This window comes from Oryctolagus cuniculus, chromosome 4, assembly GCF_964237555.1.
Source record: "Oryctolagus cuniculus chromosome 4, mOryCun1.1, whole genome shotgun sequence".
Taxonomy (NCBI): Eukaryota; Metazoa; Chordata; class Mammalia; order Lagomorpha; family Leporidae; genus Oryctolagus; species Oryctolagus cuniculus.
This window is the reverse complement of record NC_091435.1, coordinates 52475183-52500063: the sequence shown is the minus strand read 5'-3', so window position 1 is coordinate 52500063 and position 24881 is coordinate 52475183. Positions and strand designations below refer to the sequence as shown.

The 24881-nt window shown below is 43.4% G+C and overlaps 1 protein-coding gene across 4 annotated transcripts in view; it reads right to left on the bottom strand.

Moving 5' to 3' along the window:
* CRYBG3 (crystallin beta-gamma domain containing 3) overlaps window positions 1-24881 on the bottom strand; it is a 135229-nt gene that overhangs the window by 5529 nt on the left and 104819 nt on the right. For 2 of the 4 annotated variants that reach the window (XM_070071942.1, XM_051859382.2), the window contains exons 18-19: window positions 7897-8036; window positions 4368-4491 (exon numbers count right to left, since the gene is read on the bottom strand). In XM_070071942.1, coding sequence (XP_069928043.1) covers window positions 4368-4491; window positions 7897-8036 — 264 coding nt within the window. The remainder of the gene's footprint in view (window positions 1-4367; window positions 4492-7896; window positions 8037-24881) is intronic. The other 2 variants (XR_011387807.1, XR_011387808.1) reach the window with 1 other exon arrangement.

Here is a 24881-nt window from a genome sequence, read left to right as displayed (position 1 = left end):
TTGGTTGGGTACTGGGCTCCCAATGAGAACCTGGGCTAAATAAAAACAAAGGGTCTGTTACTAAGACTTTGACTCAGAAAAGGAAGTGCTTAGGTAAATTCAACCTGGCATTATGGTTAAGATCACCAGTGAATAGTGTGCTTTTGCAGTTTAGATCAATGTGAGGTCTGATGAATTTTGGTAAATTGCTGGATTGTTTAGCTTTCCTAAGGACTAAATATTCTGAGCACCTAAGCAAAAAGAAGGGCAAACTGGTCATTGAAAGCAGGTGAACAAGATTTAGCAGAATGTTTTAAATGCTTCTAAACACCTTCCACATTCATAACGTGCTTAAATTTCTGTAACTCGACTTGGTCTTATAACCATTATTAATTCTTGAAGCTTAAGTATGTCTTTATTATATTTTCACTACTTTGTACATGTAAAAAAACAGGTATGCCCTTCACAGACGACAGGATTCCAATTACTTTAGGACCAAACATCAGAGTTGTAATCAATTAACTCAAACAAGGTGCTAATTAATTACCCTTGTTACACATTGGTAGTCTGACTCCCTTGTTGTTATATGGGAAAACACTGATAGGTGGTGTAAGTACCTTGGTGATTTCCAAATCCCCAACCTGACAGAGGATCACATTTTAATCATCTCTGATTTTCTAAATAATATGAGCTAAAGTAATACTAGTACCCTAAATGTGATCTACCAGCTACCATTTTAGAAAGCCAAAATTCCTTTGCTGAGTTTCAAAGCTGTGGCCTAAATAGTCAACAGTGAAATCTACTGACATATTTTACACTTAAATGTTTAATCAGGGTAGATGTTTAATCAGAGTAGGAATCATGTGGTTCCTAAATTAAGGCACAATGTAATCATATTTTTAGGGGCAGGTACTGTGGCACAATGCACTGGGACACCTGCATCCCATATTGAAGTCCAGTTTGTCTTGGCTACTCATTTCCTGTCCAGTTTGCTATGCACCTGGGAAGGCAGCATATGACATCCCAACTACTTGTGTCCCTGCAACCCACATAGGAAACCCAGATGGAATTTCTGGCTCTGGCCTGGCCCAGCCCAGGCTTACTTACAGACATTTGGGGAATGAACCAGTAAATGGAAAAATCTCTCTTACTCTGTCTCTATCTCTGTCTTTCAAATAAATCAATCTTAAAGGATCATTTTCATTGTCAAAAAACTTCCATGTAAAATTAGACAGTACATAAGTTATCCTTTGTCTGAGGATCCTGACCAGTGGAAAGGAACATCCTTCCCTAGGGAAGGAAACACCATTCAAAATTGAGGAAAATACTGTCAGTGTTAAGCTTGGCTACAAAGTTTTTAACAGAATAGGATTTGCATTATTATGTAGTTAGTAAGAAATAAACGGAATTCCTGTTTTTACACCTTGCTTTTTCCTATGGCTTTCCAGTAGAATTATCCATCATCCCACATGATTGATTACAAGGGAGGAAAAAGCAACATGCAGAGGTCATGCGATCCCATGCCCAAGAATGACACTAAGGATTTAGTAACCCTCAGAAGAGTGCCTCTGGTTCTCCCAAGTGGCACTGTAAATAACACTTTCAAAATAAATGTTATCACCACAGGAAAATGAGTCAGTTGTTACAGCAGAAACTGGACATCCACTATTTTACTTAAGCCTCACAATGAGACGGACGCAGTGTGATCATGGTTTTACCAAAGAGAAATCCAAGATGCCAAGAAATGAAGTGATTCACCAAGGTCACACTGCTTACAAGCAGCACAGCCAGCGTAGCCAAGAGTCGTGGCAATGAGCTAGGTCGTGTGTGTGTGTGTGTGTGTGTGTGTGTTCGTATGACAGGGATGAGAAGACAAGTTAGGTTAAAAGTTTCTGGCTACTGTTTAACGTTCTGTGAAGTCAGCACCTCTGAGCCTCAGCACCTACATCCCCCGGGCTACACTTAGCTCAGCGCCTGGAATACATTGTGGGACTCTCAAGGCTGACCTTATTTTAGAGGGAAGAAGAGTGTGGGTGCTTTATATACAAAGATTTTTAGAAACTAACACATTCAGGTTCAAACACTCACTTAGATACAACTTCCTCAAATGTGCTTTACCTCCTAGCCTTATTTTTCCAACTAGAAAAATGGGGATAATTCGTACTTCAAAGGACTACAGTCCAAATCCAGTGAGAAAGTGTTTCTAAAAGGAGGTAGAAACAGCAAATCCACTGGACCTCACACCCAAGGACCTCACTTGAGCTTTCTACCCTCTATAAACTCTTCCCACTGCCAAACACAATGAGACTTCCCCTCTCTCAACCAAGCCCTGCCTGTGGTTTTTGATGCTTACATATCACTTTTTTTTTTTTTAATTTTACTACTTTGGATATGTTTTACACTTTATTTTCATTTTACTTGCAAGACAGAGGATCTTCCATCCTCTCATTTACTCCTTCAGTGCCTGCAGCAGCTAGTGCTGGGCCAGGCTGAAGCCCAGAGCCCAGATCTCAATATGGGTCTTCCATGTTGGTGGCAGGGACCCAAGTCCTTGAGCCGTCAACTTCTGCCTCCCAGGGTGTGCATTAGCAGGAAGCTGGATTAGTAAGCAGAGCCAGGACTCCAGCCCAGTCAAGCTGATAAAAGATGGCAGGTATCCCAAGCAACATCTTAATTATTGTGCCAAACACTCACTGTGAATTGGATGTGTTTCACCCAATAAAAATTTAAGCTCAGTAAGGTAGAAATCAGAACCAGCCCTTGAGGCATTCAGATCCAGCTAAAAAACCCATGAGAGTATTTCAGGCATGGAAAGCCAAGCACTGTGGTAAAAAAAAAAAAAAAAAAAGGAGAGAGGAGAGAGAGAGAAAGAAGAAGACAGACAGACCTACAGAGAGATCTCTGAGAGTGAGATCCCAGCGGAAAGAATGGGCCATCAAAGAAGGAGGTACCTTTCTCTGAAGGGAGGAGAGAACTTCCACTTTGACTATGGCCTTGTCTAGATAAGATTGGAGTCAGCGAATTCAAAAGGCTTCCACAGCCTTGGCAACTCATGACAAGAGCCTAGGGTGATTACTGACGCCATAAACAAGAGTGTCAAATTGTTAAATCAACAACAGGAGTCACTGTGCACTTATTCCCCATGTAGGATCTCTGTCCTTCATGTGTTATACTAGGTGAATTAATGCTATAACTAGTACTCAAACAGTACTTTATACTTTGTGTTTCTGTGTGGGTGCAAACTGTTGAAATCTTTACTTAATATATACTAAATTGATCTTCTGTATATAAAGATAATTGAAAATGAATCTTGATGTGAATGGGATGGGAGAGGGAGCAGGAGATGGGAGGGTTGTGGGTGGGAGGGAAGTTATGGTAGGGAAAAGGCTACTGTAATCCAAAAGCTGTACTTTGCATATTTATATTTATTAAATAAAAGTTTTAAAAAAAGATGAATGGAAAAAGGGTAGAAATTATGTATATCATCATATGCTTTGTATAATATCAAATATTTATTCATCCAGTTATACATTCATTTCTTCATTTAGTAAATAATCCCTGAATATCTACAATGTGTGAGACATTGTGTCAGGCACTCAGTGTGCAGCAATAAGCAAAATATATGTATGGTCTGTACCTTCATGAGGTTTTCAGTACAGTGAGCCCAGGTGTCTTTTTATGGGTATCTCCTAGGAAAAGAACCATGTCTTTCAGGATATAAAGACAGGGCGAGGGAGGCATCCAGGAGGAGGCTTGCACTGAATTCAGAGATGAGGAAGAGCTCACAGGCCAACAGTGAGGGAAGTGTGTTCCAGGCAGCAGGCACAGCCTATGGTAAGAGCCTGAGTGGGAAAGCTACATGTGCTGCATGTGGCACATCTATGTGGGTGGGAGAGGGCTGAGAGAGATGAGGCTGGAGAAGCAGCAGGAAGGCAGATCCCACAGGCCACACTGCGTGCTGTGGGAAGCTGGAACAGAAGACTGACAAGCAGTAGGTGTGCAGTACATACTATTTTAATTAAATTGCCAGAATCCATCCTGAGTATTATGTAAGTAAGGAAAAAAAAATTCCAGATACTTAAAAAGTAAAACTAGAGTAGCATCAAAGTTCATTCCTGTCCCCATTGTTTGCTAGAGCTTACAATTCCTTATTTTTCGAAAGGAAGGGAGCATGGCCAGTAATACTTGGGACTTAAACCTAAAATCCAGTGTTGATTTAGATGCAGTTTTATGAACTGGAGAAAATCTGTAAGATTCCTCCAACACAATATGTTCTTCCTGCTATATAAATGGCAAACTAAGTTAAAGGTTACCATTTCAGACGCTGTGGTTTATGACATTTCTACCAGAAAATTCAGGTATTTTGGATCTTACAAGTATTTCCTTACCTGTTTCATAGGACGCAGAGAACCAATTGTTTTCCACCCACTGTACACTGTCCAGTTTGGGATCTCATTAGACTCAAGTAGTATTTGTCTCCCTAAGAAATTAGATCCTTCATAAGCTATCCATCTGTAAGAGAGCAGGAAAAAAAAAGTGAGGTACTTCAAAACACAAAAGCATTCTCTTATCAAAGATACCTGCTATCATACCTTTAGGGTTTGCTCTTTGAAACCTAGACATTTGCATATTAAAAAATTGCATTTTTTTCTTAACAGAGAGCAGAGAAATATAGGAGAAAAATCACTGGACTGGAGTTAGAAGATCTGGGTTCCAATTTGACTGCCGATTCCCTTACTTCCAAAGTGAATGCAAGGCTCCCTCCAGCTCTTGAAATTGCATGTTCCTTTGATAACACTTTTTTTAAAAAAAATTTATTTAATTTATTTATTTGAAAGTCAGAGTTACACAAAGAAGGAGAGGCAGAGAGAGAGAGAAAGAGGTCTTCTGTCTGCTGGTTCACTCCCCAATTGGCCTTTTTTCAAAGCATTTTAACATTCAAAGATAACTAAGTTCCCACTACTACCCAACAGAAAACCATTCTCCCACCATTAGGAACATCATCACACGTCCCTGACGGCCTCACAATGAATCTCCAGTGACCCCACCAGATGCTTCTTCTACAACTCCCTCAACATCCCCATGGTCCTGTGGACTTAAAGAGATCCACAGATGTCTCCCACTCCCTGTCACTCTAAGGCCCAGCCTCTTTGCAAATCCTCCCGGATACTCTTGGCTTCCACTCTGCCTGTGTTAAAGTGTGTAAAGGTGTACAGGGCCTTGAGGTCAGGATCTGGCATTTCAAGGCTGACTTAGTGAAAACAGTCAAGCCCACTGCTTCCCAGATTGGTTATGGCTGCTTCTGCACCCTCACAGCAGGCTGAGTAGTTTTGACAGCGAGGGATACCCCTGGACTGAAAGGCCTGCCTGGACCTTGACAGAAAAAAGCGGACTGCTCCCCGCCTTAGGCAGTTTCAAGCTGGATGGCTGAGGAAAATAAACTTGGGTCACCAAGAGGACCTGGAGTTTTCAGCGAGACTGGAGGTCACTGCGGACAGCACTTTAAGAAAGAAGTGGCTGCCTTGCTTGCCTCAGAGAAGCACCTAGAACTGCAGCAGAGGTTGCCCTGCCTTGACCCCAGGGATGGATAACCCTGGAGTTGAGCTGCCTGCACTCAGAGGGGCTGGTTCTCAGGAGCAGGCTGGTCCAGGGCTGCCGACACAGCTACAAAGGTTTGCTGTGGTGCTGCTAGGGCAGTGGTTTCAGACCTTTGGTTTTCCACATGAACACTCAAAAGGCAGTATTCCTTAGGGACATGCATCTCACTTAATGCAGGAAGAGACATCAACTTCTTCATAAAGCTGAGGGGAGAAAGGAGAGATTCCAACTTCGGTATATGAAAACTCTGGATAAAGATTATGTACCTAAGTTGACAATTATTAGGGGAAATCCACCTTGCTATCCACAACCGAGATCAGGCATGGTCAAATTCTGGCTAGAAGGCCTTCCCTGGACCCCTTTTTTGCAAACTTAAAGCTGAACCATCAGAATGGTGCAGGGGTTGTCAGCAGGGCCACAGAGAGGCTCAGCTGCTTCCCTAGTGTCACAGGTTCTTCAAGTTGCATTTAGAAAATTTAAGCAAGATTTTAAGTAACTGCATCGATACTGATTTAAATGAATTCCCTAGTTGGAAAAGCTGTGTGGGATGGTGCGCTAAAGCAGGCCCTCATTACCATCACAGATCAAAGATGTGACATAACAAGGGGATTAAAAAGAACACAACTTGTCCCTGGAGGTAGCCGGCTGTGCAGTAAGCAGCATCCTGCCAGCCGTTTGTATAGCCCAGGAACAACTTCTGAGAGAGGGTCTACTGTTCCTTCATCTGCATGTCAGTCTCTACAGAGATTCTGGACCAGAAGGTAGATAATAAGCCAAAGAGGAGACATGAACACTGTCGAGGTAAAGTGGCACCAGTTTTTGAGAACAGAGTGAAATAGAAGGTGAGAAATTTTTGGAGATGAGTCAAGTGTTCGTTTCACTCAAGAATAAAAAGACAAGAAATGTATAAAAGTGCTGTGAAAGTCCTGTATTATGAGGATGTAAAATTTAGATCATATGGACTTCGTTAATTGGGAAATAATACACCAGAACCTTAGCTTAGCTAGAGTAAATCAATTTATTTTAATAAACACCAAGCCATGTGAAATGCTTTGCAGAAGGAAATTTAAACTCATGTGAATAATATAAAAGCCAGATATTGTAATAGTTGACTTCATTTTCAATTATTGGCTTTATCTCTCATTAGCTCCCAAATATTTAAACAAGCTGAGTTAATGATCACATAATTCATAAGCCATACTAAATAAAAGCAGCCATTCTTATACTAACCACTGAGAGTTATGTGTTTTTTTAAGTTGGCTTTTGGTACCAAAGATACCAGCAGTGCAGGAGGAAGGGCTAGCTTATCTGCCACACTCTTCAGAAATGGCCAGAGAGGCAGATTTCCCAGGAAATAAACAGCTTCAATTTCATGGCCGCTCACTGGCAGGCCTCTCACCATGTTTGTTCTAAATATGCAAGTTTATACCCACTTTAGGTAATCATTGTTTAAATTTTTTTTTCTTGGCCGGTGCCGCGGCTCACTTGGCTAATCCTCCGCCTGCGGTGCTGGCACACCGGGTTCTAGTCCCAGTTGGGGCACCAGTCCAGGTTGCTCCTCTTCCAGTCCAGCTCTCTCTCTACTGTGGCCCGGGAGTGCAGTGGAGGATGGCCCAAGTGCTCGGGCCCTGCACCCCATGGGAGACCAGGAGGAAGCAGGAAGCACCTGGCTCCTGGCTTCGGATTGGCACAGCGCACTGGCCGTAGCGGACATTTTGGGGGTGAACCAACGGAAGGAGGACCTTTCTCTCTGTCTCTGTCTAAATCTGCCTGTCAAAAAAAAATTTTTTTTTCTTAAAGGTAACTTCCCAAATCTCAAAAGGCAGGCCTAACACAACCTGACTGATAATCTGAATGTATTAGCAACACGGGCCGGCAGGCCAGGTCTACAGGTGTACTCCAGAATGAAAATGAGTGCCACGAAGAGAAGCACTCCAGGAGAAGCAAGCTGTCAAATCAAAATACACAGCACTCTTCGTCTGCCCTGAGTCACTTGCCTTAGCAGACGATCTTCTTAACTAGTTATACTTGCTGCATTAAGGGACTTTCTCCTGGAAGGAAAGTGGCACCAGGAAAGGTCCTGGGGTCAACCGACTGTGACAGGGTGGTAGCCCTCCTCTCCAAAGGGCTCTTCCCCCAGGCCACTGCTACTACACACCTACCGGGTGGCTGGCAGTCTTCTCCAACTGACACAGAATCTACTGTTAGTCCACTGACAGAGAAAAGGCTACAAATACCAACAGATCCCAACAACAGCAACTGTGCAACTCTGTCCTAAAACAGTGACCAAAGCAGACCAAACTCTTCTCCCGTACTTACAGTCCGCTTTTTACCCAAACAGACTGGGTGTAGAAATGCAAGTCTTTGTTCAGGACAGAATTCACAGCCTCTTCGAGATGTAGCTCTCTTCCCTCACAATGTTCCAGTGCAAAGAGGCTGATGGAGGGCTCTTCAAAAACCTAACAGCACAGGAAAGAGAAAGCACCGTCACACGGGGTAGGCCCAGTGCACTGACAATCCTGTATGGACGCAGGGGACCCTGGCTACATTACATTCATAAGTGCCTGGGATGTAGTACTGTGCCCTTTAAAGATACTATATAGTCAGAACTGTGCCCACAAGATTAGATTCTGTTAGCAGTTTTTATTTGTATTAAAAATGAAGTTATCAGAAAAGCAGTCCGTCTTCCAATAAAAACAGACAACTGGTTGGGGCTGGCATTGTGGCATAGGGGGTTAAGCTGGCACCTGTAACACTAGCATCCCATACGGGCGCAGGTTTGAGTTCCAGCTGCTTCACTTCCTATCCAGCTCCTTGCTAGTGTACCTGGGAAAGTAGCAGAGAATGGTCCTGGAGCCCCTGTACCCACATGGGAGACCTAGAAGAAGCTCCTGGTGCCTGGCTTTGGCCGGGCCTAGCCCTTGCTATTGTGGCCAACTGGGGAGTGACCCAGCGGATCGAAGATTCTGTCTAACTCTGCCTTTCAAATCGATCAATCTTTTTTAATAAAAAGGGACACCTGGTTTAAAATTATGTATTATGTCTTGTGCTACAATGTGGACAACATATTGGTCCTGTCAGTAGTTTTCGATGACAATAGAACAAGCATGGAACTGCACAGCACCCTCGTTTCCCAGCAGGTCATAGGAACAGTCACTGGGAAAGGAAGACTTCATAGCTCCAAGCTTGTAAAAACATTCCTAGAAGGGAGGGGGAAAAGTCATTTTTGAAAAAACCAGAACAAAACAAAACTGGAATGAGCAGGGATGGGGTGAGTTCTGCATATTCACCACTCCATCACTTCAGGTAAGAAGAGAAAGAACGTGGCCCTTTTTCATCATTAGTGTATGCAAGACACCATGCTAAGAGGTGTTTAGGGGATAGGAAACCAGAAGAAGGCACCATCCTTGTGTTTGGGCCATTACTAACTAGTAGCTAAAGGAAAAATGCACAGATATTGTAATGTAATCCACGGTAGAAAAGGATATGCCCTGTAACAGTACACAGCAGAAGGCAAGACTATTTTTAGCAGAAGGGAGCAGTAATCAAGGGCACTTCACGGCTGCACTGCAGGGTGTACTGCAAGGGCTGGAAGGTACTCTGTGCACAGAAAGAGAGACACAAACACATGGGGCACGTGCGTGCAGAGCCAAGTAGACCCTTCTAGTAGAACAGAGTCCAATGGGAGACAATGCCGACTGCTCCCATGGCTTGTGTCTGTGGATCCAGTTGCCTGCCTCCCCTCCGGCACTGACGGGACAGGGAAATATGCCCATGGGGAGTCCCTGAAGGCTTCTGAACTAAGGAGTAAGACTGGGCTGAAGTATCTAACTTGCTAAAGAGAATCAGAGTACTAAGAGCAGGGATTGTAGATGGTCAAAGAACAGTAAGTAAATGGACAAAATGCAACTGGGTCTTGCCAGTAACTTCCAAATATACCCACACACAGGAGCAAAACAACTCACGAAAGTTATTCTTCAAGGCAGTTTGGAAATAGCAAAGAGAATGGTTCAAATGCCTATCAAGAGGGAGCTGGCATCCCATTTGGGTGACGGTTCCTGTTCTGGATGCTTCTCTTCTGATACAGCTCTCTGATGATGGCCTGGGAAAGCAGTGAAACATGGCCCAGGTGCTTGGGGCCCTGCACTGGGAGACCCGGAAGAAGCTCCTGGCTTTGGATTGGCTCAGCTCCAGCCTTGTGGCCATATGGAGAGTGAACCAACGGACGGACGACCTTTCTCTCTCTCCCCAACTCTACCTCTCAAATAAATAAATAAATAAAATCTTTTAAGGGGCGGGGAGGGGAGCTGACTAAGCTACAGTACATTGGTAGAGAATACCACAAAGCTATAAAAAAGTGATAAAAAAGGTATGAAAAATTGCTAAGCTCATATTTTGTGGAAAATGCATATTATGAGAACTATGTGGCTGGCGCCGCGGCTCACTAGGCTAATCCTCCACCTTGCGGCGCCAGCACACCGGGTTCTAGTCCTGGTCAGGGTGCCGGATTCTGTCCCAGTTGCCCCTCTTCCAGGCCAGCTCTCTGCTGTGGCCAGGGAGTGCAGTGGAGGATGGTCCAAGTGCTTGGGCCCTGCACCCGCATGGGAGATCAGGAGAAGCACCTGGCTCCTGGCTTCGGATCAGCGCTGTGTGCCGGCCACAGCGCACCGGCCGCGGCGGCCATTGGAGGGTGAACCAACGGCAAAGGAAGACCTTTCTCTCTGTCTCTCTCACTGTCCACTCTGCCTGTCAAAAAAATAAAAATAAATAAATAAAAAATTTAAAAAATGAGAATTATGCATGGATTCAAGAACTGTTACAACAAAATCAACTTATGTTGTTTCTTTTTTAAAAATGTTGCGAATACACTTTAAAAAAAATATTTATTTGAAAGAATTACAAAGAGGCAGAGACAGAGACATCTTCAGTTTGCTGGTTCACTCCCCAAATGGCAGCGACGGCCAGAGCTGGGCTGGCCTAAAGCCAGGAGCAAGGAGCTTCTTCTGGCTCTCCAATGTGGGTGCAGGGTCCAAGCACTTGGGCCATCTTTCACTGCTTTCCCAGGCACATTAGCAGGGAGCTGGATCAGAAGTGGAGCAGCTGGGGCTGGAACCAATGTCCATATGGGATGCCAGCACTGCAGGCTGTGGCCTCACTCACTAGGCCACAGTGCAGGCCCCACACTGTGAACTGTAAATAAAGAAGAAATAAGACTACTGGGAACGTTTTCCTCACAGCATCAAATCCTTCCTGTGAGGAGGAAGAGGGTGGCTGAGAAGAGGTCGTTTGTGTTTGGCAATCCGGAGCCCGCTGGCTGTTTGCAGTGACTTGGCGGAAGTGAGCAGTGGTGAGAAACTGCATCGAGGTATAGGGAGCACTTTCCTAAAAGAGGAATTGGGTGAGGCGAAGGAGGGAAATGGGGCAGTGGCCTATCGGCGGGCTGCTGGGTCCGGTGGGAAGCTGGGTGGTACAGACACTGCAAGGCAGGAGCGATGATTCCAGGGAAGGAGACAGAGGCTGTCTGCGGTTGTTCCTTCCGGCTGGAACTCAGCTACGAGGGAAAGGAGCACACTGGAAAATATGAACTGATCTTCTTTGAAAGGAAAGACAGACAGGGATGCTGAGAAACTTCCATAAGATGCGGAAACGTGAGACACAGCGGCTCCGGGAGGTCCTGACCGACTGTTCAGTGGGACTTGTCTGCTGTGACAAAATGCCGTGCATCTGAGCTTTCCAGCACGGTAGCCAGGCGCACCCGAAAGGCAGCTTGCAAGAACAAGGGACTACATTCCTTTTGTTTAGATAGTGCAGAAGGGGGAACTCCAGGATTCTGGAAAAGAATGAAACAATCACTGTGTGCAGGGAGGCGGCAGCAGAGAGGGAAAAGGCTGCCAGGGCAGTGACTTTCCCTCAGGAACCACCACTGACTGCAGGACCAGAAATTCATCTCCAGCCACGGAGTTAGGAAGCGACCATGGGCAAGATTACGTGCCTCTTAACGCTGCCTAAAATTCGAAAATTGGAAGCATCCCAAGAGTTTACACAACGAACTGAAAGTGAGTGAAAATGAGCCAGTAGTCAAGATCCACTGCTAAGCCCCTGATTTCATTGTTGGGATTTTTTTTTAACCTCTTCACCCTCAAAGCTGCTGGCTGAGTTACAGCTGATGAAGAGGGCTGACAGGCGTGGAGCCTGGGATTAGCAGCCCAGTGAAGAGCCTGGTGTGCTAACAGCAACCACTGCCTCCATTAAAGGCACTTGAAGGCCACATGATGCAATTGTTTTATGTCCCAGAGCAGGGAAAATGACAAGCCTATTATGAGCATGGAATTTAAATGCTAAGCATTACTCAAGGAAAATGGCACCTCTACACCCGTTCCTTCTTTTTTGAGAATGCCCACAAAGGCTTTTAAAAAATGTCATTGCAACTCCATTGAATTCACTCCCTTGACCTAGTAATTCCACATCTAGAAATTTATCGTACAGAAAGATGAAGTTTCATGAAGGGGACCAACAAAAAAATGTTCAAACATCTATATATTTCAAGAAATACTGATGCTGACAGAATGAGGAAAAACAGTTACTCTCTCTGTCTCTCTAACTCTGCTTGTGCAGAGAAAAAATTTTTTTCATCTGAGAACAGCTATTACTTCTAAACTCAAAGTCACTCCCCCTCTAAAGTTTTGATACATACTCTAACTTGATTTGTTTCTATTTTAAATAGTTTTAATTCATAAATATACTTAGATTATAAATGCACTTAGAGGTTGGCAGGAAGGTCAACACAGTATTGATCTGAGCAGGATGGTGAGGGGTGTCAGGAGCTAATCATTCAGAAGAACCACTTTAAAATCCCATGTTTTCTGAACCTTTTCTCAATCATGAAAGTGGGAAGAGCTGTCAGCCAGTAAAGACGATGACAGAGTAATCTGAAACTTGCAAGAATTTGATGACAGTTCGAGCCCTAGTAATGTCCATGTTAACTGAGAAGACAGCCAAGCATCTGGGACTAAGGCTCTTCCTAGGTGTTCTCAGCGAGAGGGCATTCCTGCTAGGCCATGCAAAGTGGATACGATTTCCAAAGGAGAGTGTGGTAATCAAAGAGGAAGAATACTTGAAAAAAAACTGTGTACATTAACATCCATTAAAGAAAAAATACTCTTTGTTCCTCTTCATCCTACCAACTCAAATAGTATTTTAAGTGATAATAATAGTAATAACTAACAGAGAGTACTATGTGTCAGGCATTATTGCTCAAAGTGATACGTGTACGTATACACACACACACACACACACACACACATTCCATTGAAACCCAGAGTGTTCTACAAACAAAAATGTCTGGGGCCAGAATAGAGGCCCAGCAGGCAAAGCCACAGCCTGTGATGCTGGTGTCCTAAATCAGCAGAGTGCCAGTTCCAGTCCGGGCCGCTCCAGTTCTAATACAGCTTCCCGCTACTGCCTGGGGGAAGGCAACAGAAGACGGCCCAAGTTCTTGGGTCCCTGCCACCCATGTGTGAGATCTGGATGGCTTTCAGCCAGGACCTGGACCTTCCGCCCAGGCCATTGCAGCCATTTGGGGAATGAACTAGCAGATGTAAGAACACTTTGTTTTAAAACATAAAAGCAAAAACAATTGTAAAAATTCATTTGGCACCAAAACTCAATCTCAATAATGGCTATTTATAATGTTTATCCAATTTGTACAGCCATACATAGATTTCACTATACAAACAGAAGTGTGCCTAATTATGGACTGCTGCCCAGAATCATGCTGGGGGTTTTACCTTATAGGCTACATATGAACCCAATTACTATTTAAAGTTTGGAAAGTTGCATATTCCCAAATACATTCAGATTAGGGTTGCAGAACTGTACTCACTCATCTAGTCCTTATAATCTAGTTTTGACATGGGTACTATTAGTACCTCCATTTTACAGACGAAAAATCAACATACAGGCTACACAGTCAGTGGATTATCTAGCATTTGAGTCTAGACAGTTGGCCCCACAGACTGTTCATTATAACCTTTATGTTACTGTTCTAGCACATTCAAAGTACCAATAATTGTATAATGTGGAATAGTTGTGATTGGCAGGCGTGGTATTACACTTGACTTCATCTTGCTCACCTGGTAAGCAAGACCTCTGTTAGCTATTCTTACCTACCCATAGCCTTAACACGTCTGCCACTGGAATTTGAAGCACTGAGACCCTACTTCAGGCTGCTAGAGTGACTACATTTATATCGACAAATCTTCAATATAATTGGATAAAAAATTTCTTAAACATTTATTTATTTGAGAGGCAGAGTTACAAAGAGAGAGGGAGGGAAGGAAGGAGCGAGGCAGGGAGTCTTCCATCCGCAGGTTCACTGCCTAAATGGGTCAACCACCAGAGCTGGGTCAATCTGAAGCTGGGATCCAGGAACTTTTTCCGGGTCTCCCACGTGGATGCAGGGGCCCAAGCACCTGTGCCATCTTCTACTGCTTTCCCAGGCCCTGCACAAACTGGCACCTATACGGGATGCCAGTGCCTTAGCAGAGGCTCAGCCCACTCTGCCTGCAGTGCTGGCCCCTGGATAAAATTTTAAACTCTAAGTACTAATTTTTGACATAAAAAAAACTAAGACTGGGGCTAGTGCTGTAGCACAGTTAGTGAAGATACTAGCTGCAGTGCTGGCATCCCATGTGGACACCAGTTTGCATCCCAGCTGCTCCACTTGTGATCCAGCTCCCTGCTAATGACCTGGAAAAAAGTAACGGAATATGGCCTAAGTGCCTGGGCCCGGCTACCCATGTGGGAGACCTGGAAGAAATGCCTGGCTCCTGCCCTGGCTGTTGCAGCCATGTGGGGAGTGACCCAGTGGATGTAAGATTCTCTCCCTCTCTCTCTCTGTAACTCTTTCAAATAAAGTCTTTTTTTAAAAAAGCCCTATGACCTGCACTTTGGCAGTGTACATTTCTTCAGGTTTCAAATCACCACTGACAAGGAAAAGGTGTTGATAGTACCTCAAGGTCATACTACTAGGTTAGGCTGCAAATATAACATTATTTCTGAAATATTCTGTCATCAGCCACATCTGTACAGCCAAAAAACTGTACATCACCCCAATCTTTGCCAAATGAATCAAGGCTAAAAAAGTAAATGCAGTGGACAGAATGAAAGGAAATTAACCACAGTGGATGCCTCAAACACCGTTTAGTTCCAAAGAAATGCCAGATTGCTGGCGAAAAGCTTTTCCAAATAATAAAAATTTAATTGAAGGCTTATGAATCTCTAAAACGTTTAATCTGGAATATTCTCGGTTTGGTTTATTAAACAAACTCAAATGCCTGTAGCCTGTGAAGGTTTAGTGCTGCACAGCAAATAGGAATTAACTATTGTCCAAGAGTTGTTACAACTCTACTGAGTACTTATCATGTAATAAAGGCTTCTGTACCTGCTCATTTAATCCTCACATGTTATCAGATGAGAAGGCTGAGGCTGAGAGTGGTCAAAAACCATGCCCATGAGTCGGGACTTGAACCAAGTTCTGTCAGACACCCAAATCTAACTCTTCCCTAGTAAACGATAAGCTTTCTCATAGAGCCTCTTTCATTTGTATTAAAAACATCAATTTCACTTTAGAGCTAACTTTCTTGCTGGCCTTTGCTTTTACTTTTTAAAAAAACTAAAATACATATCAAAGAGAATAAATAACATAGTAGATAGCCATATGCTCAATACCCAGAGATACTACATTTTAAATTTACAGTGTTTGTTATCAATTTTTTTCTAAATAAATGAAATGCAGCAAGTACAACTAAATGTAATCCCTCCAACAGGGCTAACCACTGTGCTAAAGTTGGAACTCCTTCCAGCTCATATTTTTAGATTTCCACTAATGGTGTGCATCCCTTCATTTTAAAATGTGTGGAAATGTATCTTACTGTGACGTCTTCAGCAACCTGCTTTTCTTGCAGTTGTGTTTGTTCGTGCACAGGGTTTTCCGTTTATTAGGACTACCGTCCTGCAATCCTTTATATGAGTGTGTTGTAGTTTCACCCCCCAATGCTGCAACATTTTAATTTTCTTAAAATTAAGTGTTTTAATTTAATTGATGTTTCTTACATTAGCTGTACATGAATATTTCTATTTCCTTGTAATTAAGCCAAACCTTAGCATTGTCACACTTTTAACTGTATGGAAAGGAAGTAATGTCCCCTCATTATTGGTATAGATTGTATTTTTTTTTTATCATTACTGAGGTTTAACATCCTTTTTATGTCCTTATCCAGACTTCCCTCTCCTATGAACTATTTTAATCCTCTGCCAGTGTTTGAAAAGAATTTTTCTCAACTCCTCTGAGTTTGTCTTATATTCTGTGCATGAAGCCTCAGCAGTTTATATGAGCTGCAGACAGAGTTTTCCAGTCTGTGATTTGCTATAGGAGGCTGACTAATTAGTGCTCTTGCTCCAAAATTTTTAGCCTCTTGAAATCTGTGAATGCAGTTGTGTTCACTGACATGGTAAAAGGAGACCTGACAGATGTGATGAAGAATTAAGGATCATTCTCAGGGTGGGTGTTTGGCACACTGCTTAAGCTGCCACTTGGGACTCCCGGCATCCTCTCTCAGAGGCAGGTTCAAGTCCAAGCTTTCCCCTCCATTCCAGCTTCCTGCACATGCACACTCCAGGAGGCGGCAGTTGATGGCCCAAGGGCTTGGGTCCCTGCCCCCAGGCGGGAGACATGGATGGAGTTCCCAGCTCTTGGCTTTTACAAGCAGTTGAGGAGTGAAAGAGCAGATGGAAGTTCTCTTTCTGCCTTTTAAATAAAATAAATACATTTTAAAAAGAGCTAAGCGTCCTGAGATGGAGGATTAGTCTCTTTATCCAAGTGAACCCCATGTAGCTAAAAGGGGCCCTGCAAGATGGTGGCAGGAGGGTCAGTGATAGAGAAAGGACAGAGAGCAGAGGTTGGAGTGAAGCACACTGGAGTGAAGGAACACTGGCAGCCTCTAGAGCCCGGAACAGGTTCCAGAGAGAACTCAGTCCCAGCCGCAGCTTAATTTTACCCTTCTGAGTCCCATTTCTCCAGCACTATTACACAGTAAACTCCTGTAGCTCTAAGCTATGAAATTTGTAATTTGTTCCAGCAGAGCCATGGTTTGAATGTCCCTACCTAAACTCATGGTGAAATTTAATCCCAAAAGTTAGGTATCAAGAGTGAAAACTTTTTTTTTTAAATGGACTGCTGGCTCTAATTAGCTAGCTTTTGTTTGAGATTTATTTATTTGAAAGGCAGAGTTACAGATACAGACACACACACAGACACACACAAGGGTGAGTGGTGCACGGGAGAGATCTTCCATCTGCTGGTTTAGATTCCCAAATGGCAGCAATGGAAGCTAGAAGCCTGGAATTCCACTGGGGGCTCCCACATGGGTATCAGGGGCCCCAGCACTTGGCCATCTTTCACCACTTTCCCAGGTACATCAGCAGAGAGCTGTTTTGGAAATGGAGCAGCTAGGACTTGAACTGGTTCTCAAATTTGATATGGGCCTTGCAGGCAGCAGATCAACCCGTGGTACCATAACATCGGCCCTAAGAGAGTGGAAACTTAATCCAACAATGATACTAGAAAGTACAACTTTGGGGCCATAGGTGGGGCCCTAATCCAAGGGGCTGTGGTTTTAAAGGAAGAGGAGGAGAGACCTGAGGTAGGACACTCGGACCGTCTTGCCATGTGCTGCCTTGCACAACCTCAGGACTCTGCAGAGTTCACCAATGGGAAGGGCCACAATTAAAGGCCAACCCCAGACATCGAACTTCCCAGGCTTCAGAGCTGAAACTCGGAGAACTTCATACTTCCAAATAAGCTTCACACTTCAGAGTCGAGCTAAATAATGAATAAACCTGGCCGGTGCCGTGGCTCACTAGCCTAATCCTCCGCCTTGCGGCGCCGGCACACCGGGTTCTAGTCCCGGTCGGGGCGCTGGATTCTGTCCCGGTTGCCCCTCTTCCAGGCCAGCTCTCTGCTGTGGCCAGGGAGTGCAGTGGAGGATGGCCCAAGTGCTTGGGCCCTGCACCCCATGGGAGACCAGGAAAAGCACCTGGCTCCTGCCATCGGATCAGCGCAGCGCGCCGGCCGCAGCGCGCAGGCCGCGGCGGCCATTGGAGGGTGAACCAATGGCAAAGGAAGACCTTTCTCTCTGTCTCTCTCTCTCACTGTCCACTCTGCCTGTCCAAAAAAAAAAAAAAAAAAAAAAGAATAAACCTCTTTATAAATGACCTGGGTTGGGGTCGGCATTGTGGTATAGTGGGCAAAGCCACTGCCCGAATACCTGCATCCCATATGGGATCCAGTTTGTGTCTCAGCTGCTCCACATCTGATTCAGTTCCCTGCAAATGTGCCTGGGAAGGCAGAGAAAGCTGGCCCACGTGCTTGGGCTCCTGCATCCACATAGGGGACCCAGATGAAGCTCCTGGCTTCAGCATGGCTGACTCAGCTCTGGCTGTTGCAGCCATCTGAGGAATAAACCAGGATGGAGGGATCCCCCCAACTCCGGTCTCTCTAAAACTCATTCAAAAATCTTTTTAAAAAATCACCCAGGTTGTGGTATTTAGCTATAGCGACAGGAAGTAGACTACGACAAGCAGCAATAGCAAACTAATAGGCTTGCATTTTACCTTTTTTGACTTATGCATCTGTGTTTAAAGAAATCCATTCAATATCATTAGGATAGTTTTCTATTTTTACTTCTAAGTTGTAAAGTTTGCTTTTCAACTTTAGGTTGTCATTAATCCCTCTAGAACTTACTTTGGGGTTTAAAGTAAAGTAGATTTCTAACTATCTTCTATGTAACTATATTCAACTGTCTCAGCACCATTTATTTAGTAGTCATAATAGCTCCATTGTAATGCTATTCTGGCATCTTCCAAATGCTATTATTATGTAGGTCAGTTTCTATGCTACCCTATTCCATTTTTTCATTTGTCTTTCCTGGCACCAATACCTACTACAATAACTACTATTGTATGATGCAGTATAGAGAGAAAGAGAGAAAGATAAGTGATCTTACCTATTGTTCTTAGAAATTATCTTGGTGTTGTGGCTCCTGTGATACTGAATCGAGTTCTGGCTGCTCTGCTTAGAATACAGCTCCTTGCTAATGCACCTGGGAAAGTAGTGGATGATAGTCCAAGCACATGGGCTTGTGGAAGACCCAATTGGAATTCTGGGCTCCTGATTTCCAGCTGGCCTAACCCTGGCCATTGCAGCCATTTGGGCAGTGAACCAGCAGATGGAATCTCTCTCTCTCTCTCTCTCTCTCTCTCTCTCTCACACACACACACACACACACACACACACACCCTCCCTCCCTTTCTGTCATGCTGATTTTCAAATAAATCTTTGAACAGCAACAAATTGCTAGGAGAAAAATTAAGAACACATCAGCTAAAGAAGAAAGGAACATTCTCAGAACCAGAGTGAGAAGTTTGATGGACTCTAACACAAATGATAAATATTTAAGGAAATGGAAAATGCTATCCCAATGTGATCGTTACACTTTATATAAATGTGTATCACATTACCACACTGTACCCCATAAATATGTACAATTAAAGAAATAAGGGCCGGCGCCGCGGCTCACTAGGCTAATCCTCTGCCTTGCGGCGCCAGCACACCGGGTTCTAGTCCCGGTCGGGGTGCCGGATTCTGTCCCAGTTGCCCCTCTTCCAGGCCAGCTCTCTGCTATGGCCAGGGAGTGCAGTGGAGGATGGCCCAAGTGCTTGGGCTCTGCATCCCATGGGAGACCAGGATAAGTACCTGGCTCCTGCCATCCAATCAGCGTGGTGCGCCGGCCGCAGCGCGCTGGCCGGGGCGGCCGTTGGAGGGTGAACCAACGGCAAAAGGAAGACCTTTCTCTCTGTCTCTCTCTCTCACTGTCCACTCTGTCAAAAAAATAAATTAATTAATTAAAAAAAAAGAAATAAGCAAATTTTAAAAATTTATCTTGACTATTCTGGACTTTTTAAAACATACAACTTAATTTTAGGATGTCTGTCATTTTTTACCCTTAACCCCAACACAGGCGAAAAACTTGTAAACAAGGGGGTGGCATTTGGCCTATCATTTAAAGCACAGCTTGTGATGCCAACATTCCTTATGGAAGGTTTGAGTCCTGGCTCCACTCCAGATTCCAGCTTCCTGATATTGTGTACCGTGGAAAGAAACAGTGATGGCTCAAGTGCTTGGGTCACCACCACCCATGTGAGAGACCTGGATTGAATTGAAAGCTCCTGGCATGGGCCTGCCCCAGCCTTGGCTGTTGTGGCATTCGGGGAATGAACCAACAGGATATATTTTTCTTTCTTTTTTGCTCGCTTGCTCTCGCTCACTCTCTCTTTCTCGCTCTCTGTCTCTGTCTTTGAACTAAATAAAACTTTTAAAATAAGAATAATTTTCTTCGAATCATATCAATTGGGGGAACACTGTATTCTTATATTTTTTTCATTCAGACAAAATTATCTCTTTTCATCTTTTAAGTCCCTGAATAAAACTATAATTTTCTTTAGAAGGACTCACTCCCTTGAGTTAGCATTATGCCTATGGTTTAATTGTTTACTTATCTTGTATCCAGCATCTTTTAGCCCTCATAATTCATCTGCTGATGCACTCGACAATTTTGTTTCTTCCAATAACCTTTTGTTGTTGTTTTGACCCTGTTAAGCTGGCTGGAACTCCAGAATCCTAGTGAACAGAAGTGGTGAGGTAGAGACCTTTTGTCTTCTACTCAAAGGGAAATATTTCAAATGTCTCACTAGAAAGCGTGATGTTTACTGTGGCATTTGTTGGCCTTCATTTTCAAAATGTACACAAGAGTTAATATGGATTAGGCCACAAAGTGTAACAGTAACCGAATCCTTCGGCTTTATAAACTCACTGCTTCCTCTCATTCTGCAGCTGGATGTACTGCCTCCCTGTATTTGAAGCTGTGCCTCTAATGCAGTTCCCTTGCACGGAAAGAATCACTCTCTTGCCAATTCCTATTCCACTTCTTCAGAACATTTATGTCCTCACTAACATAATTTCATTTGAAGCTTTTCTACAGCCTTGTTACAGTGTTTCTTTGGCTCTGCCAGTTGACAGCTGCCAGCACTGGATTATTACTTCAAAGAAGCCAAACCTCCACGCCAAAGCACCATGGAAACACATTAGAGCAGCCATGTGCAGACTGCTGCTCCCACTGAAATGCCATAGAAGCAGGTTACCCCACACGTTACTCAGCCAACACTTAAACACCTTACAGAGTGTTCTGAAACTCGCAGTTACCACCTTCTTAGGTCTATCAACAGTTGCTCATGTATCCTGACTTCATCTGTATGTGTCCTTTTTTCTTTTAATATACAGTCTGACTTTAGAGTACTTCTTCAGTAGCCAGCGGCTGCAAATTACTTTTTTAAACTTGGGTCTCCCCTTACCATCTCCCAATGCCTACAACTATAATCAAAACATTGTAAGTGGGTAAGACACACAACTCACCGTAAGTCCAAACTTCTAACCTCTCATACAGAATGAAGTAGAACAAGGAACTTTATATAAGTACTGTCTACTTTAAGGCCCAAATAAGTTAATTTAGTCTACTTACTACACTATGGATTGCTGATATCTTTATGGCACTGCGCTAAGCAGAGTGGACAGAGTGACAATTCAAGGCCACAATATATCTACATCTTTGCTCTCAGTGACTTCATAGGCTCAGTACTTCTGAGGTAGAAAGAGAAAACATCTTGACGTGCGAAGAATATTTGGAGCAGATAAAAATCACTTTAAGATATAAGGATCGCTGAACACTTCCTACAGTTGAAGCCTTTAATTCAGACATTAAAGTATTTGGTTGGAGAATGCAAGATGCATTCTGTGCTTCCACATAAGCAACACAAATGGAGAAAGCTGAGGAAAATGGGGGCAGGATGTAGCTTTGTGAATGGGATACATGAAGAAGATTTAGCAATTATAAAGAAAAAGTACACTGAACTTTGACTTAGTGTCTGGAATTCATCAGATTATAGGCTCCAAGTTGCAAGGCGAGAGGTGAAAGGAAGAGTAGTTAAGTGGCCATCCCAACAGTTCAAGACAGAATGAAGCTCTGGACTTGATCATGGTAGTGGGAAGGAAAAGACAGGAAAATGTTTAGACCTATCAAAGGAGCAGAATAGCCAATACCTAGCTACTGACTGGATGTTGGAAATCAGGAAATAGGGAGAATCAAAAATGAAGACAGACTTTATGGCCATGTGATGGGGGTAACAATGGTGTTTTTGAAAGCAAATGAGGGAGAAAGGAACAAGACTAAGAAGGTTGCAGATGAACATCCCCCTGGAATCTGGGGCATGGAGCTCAAGGATTAACAGACTACGGCTTTCTCTAAAGATCTGGGCATCATGTAACCAACAGAGGTGAGAACTGAAGTTATGACCACAGAAATTTCCAAGTACAAAAGAGAAAAGGCCAGAAGCAGATCTATGAGCAACATCTACACTTCAGTGACCAGGAGGAAGATGAGATTTGGATTTGACAACACAAGTTCACTATGTCATCTAATTCTTTTTAAAATTCATATTCAGTGTATATATAACACAATATTTGGTATACAGTAGATGCTCAATACTTGAGGTTGAGCAAATAAATATAAAATGCATATTCAGCAATGTTGTCATTGTGGAGCACTGCTGGTATTTATCATAAACAATCCAACTACCTTAAATCTTCTTCTTCAACCAAAGAGTAACTTTAAATTTTCTTCCCCCAAATTGTGAATCTGTCGTGTTTTTTCACTGATAGAACCCTATGCTCATGTACCAGTCATCATCTCTGGCACTTTGTCATCATATTGCTCTTTCACACCAGTATAATTATTTCTAAATATAGAAGTCTTTGGTTTCTGGTTTCAGACTAAAGGAAAAAAAAAAAAAGGCTCCATCAAGCCTAATATTAAACCCCTCTATCGTAAAAGGTCATCTTATAATCACACTTAACACTTACCAAACCAAAATTGATGAAAATCTTAAAGAGAAACAAATCAATAACAACTCACTCCACTGTGGACCAAAATAGATATTTAGGTGTATTATCAAACACAGAAATACAATTACATATCCTGTGAAGAGCCTGACGAAAAGCTGGGACTTCATTCATTTTCCCAAGGCCACTTACCATGGTATTACTTTTCTCAAAATGTTCACACAGAATCGTCGTGGCATGATTAAATTCCACAATATTAAATTAATCAATGATTTTGGAATTCTGAATGCATTTTGAAAGGGAACTGGAGACCATGTGCAGAGACAGGCCCTTCTGCTTATCTACCACACATTTCATTTGACAGCCAGTGAATCACCTCCACTAAAAAGCAGTACCAATGATTTTTTAAAATTGAGTTAGCTCTGGTACAGCGGCAGAGAGAATAAATACAAAATGCTTAAAAAACCCAGAATCTGGTAACAGAGAACACCTCCTTCAGTTTGTACATTTAAAGTAGAGTAGATTACAGTTCGGATATATTTACTCCAGCCGCTTCAGCCCTGCCCCAGGGATGCTGAACTTAGTTTTATGACATGTTTTTGGCAACAGCATGAAGTCTCAAATGTGACTCTGCGGTCAGGGTCTCTTTCCCTCTTTTGTTCTATCATGAAAATAGGTTTGTCCCCAACTAGGTGCTCCCACTAGGCCTGGCCTCAAAACAAAGTATAGACTGAAAGTGTCCCTAAAAACCAACTGAAGCCTGGGATGGACATGAAACAACTGTCCTAAAATGGCTGAAACAAAAGATGAAGAGAAAAAACCCTCTTGTTATCCATCACTGAGATTGTGGGAACTATTTTTTTCCCTAGGATATATTTATTTATTGAAAGGGAGAGATACAGAAGGAGTGGAAAAAAGGAGGGATGGAAAGAAGGAGGTAGAGAGGAAGATCTTCTATCTACTCCTTCACTCCCTAAATGGCCACAGCAGCCAGGGCTGGGCCAGTCTGAAGCCAGAAGCTTCATCTGGGTCTCCCACATGGGGAGCAGGGGCCCAAGAACTTGGGCCATCCTCTGCTGATTTCCTAGGTGCTTTAGAGCAGCTGGGACACAAACTGGTGCCCATCTTGGATGCTGGCACCACAGGGTGTGGCTTACCGTGTATGCCACCACACCAGCCCTCAGATTCAGGGAACTATTGTGAAAGGTAGTAGATGATCTTCTTCCCTCAGATTGTGCGAATTCTAAAGCTGGATTCTTTTTCATGTCCAATTCGAAATATGAATACTTATTTGCAAAAGAAATGAAGGCTGTCAAAGATCTGAAAATTCATTCTCTAACAGTTTATTACAGATGAGTTAGCTGAGGCCCAGAAAAATTAAGGGATTTTTCCAAGGTCACATTAGTTAGAAATAGAACTGCAAACTATGCCCCTTTCATTCTAAAATAATTGCCGCACTGCAAATTATGCATACATGCTCCTCTAGACTGTAACCCATGACTGCACCACTGCAAGTCAGCCTGGAGCAAACTGTCATTTGCAAAACATACCGATCTTATTTGAAGATGAAGCCTTAACATTCCTCACTATTGCACCATTATGATACTGAAGCACTAAGTCACGGCATCTCTGGGAATCCCAGCTGCAGGCCACAACCTCAGGATTTTATGGTTATAACTAGCAAAAGCAAAAGCAAAGGATTAGCCAAGCATATATAAAGTTAACTCAGCTGGGCAGAAACATTTCTAAGAATGAATCCAGAAACCAAGGCATAGGCAGTGGTGCTAACAAATTTATAGGGAAAAAAAAAGTCTATCAATTCCTAAGAAAGAATACAGTGTGTATGTGGAGAGCAGAGTGGGGGCTGAGGGATGCAAAAGGAACCAGAGAAGCAGAAGGGGTGGAGAGTGTCCAGCCCTGTATAAAGAGATGTGAGCAGTTATGATCCAGGGGAGCGGGAGGAGTCTCTTCAGTGGAGAACATTAGCCTACAAACCTCAACAAGACATTTACCGTATTCTGCCCAAATCTTCCACTCAGCATTGTGATACCTAACTCAGCTGCCCATGTTCTCCCAGAGAAGTGGAAAAATGCCTGTGACATTGCTCAAGACCTCCAATCACTAGACCCCATTTAGTACAGATTACCTTCAGGTTTACCTTATCAGTCTCCCTAGCTCTGATCAGCTCAGGGCCTCAGAGTCTCCAGGGTGAAGCATGGCCGATGTCACCAAGGTAATACTACCTGTTGAGGCACCTGTATGGTCTGTCTTTGAGTCTGTGCTGGGACGACCG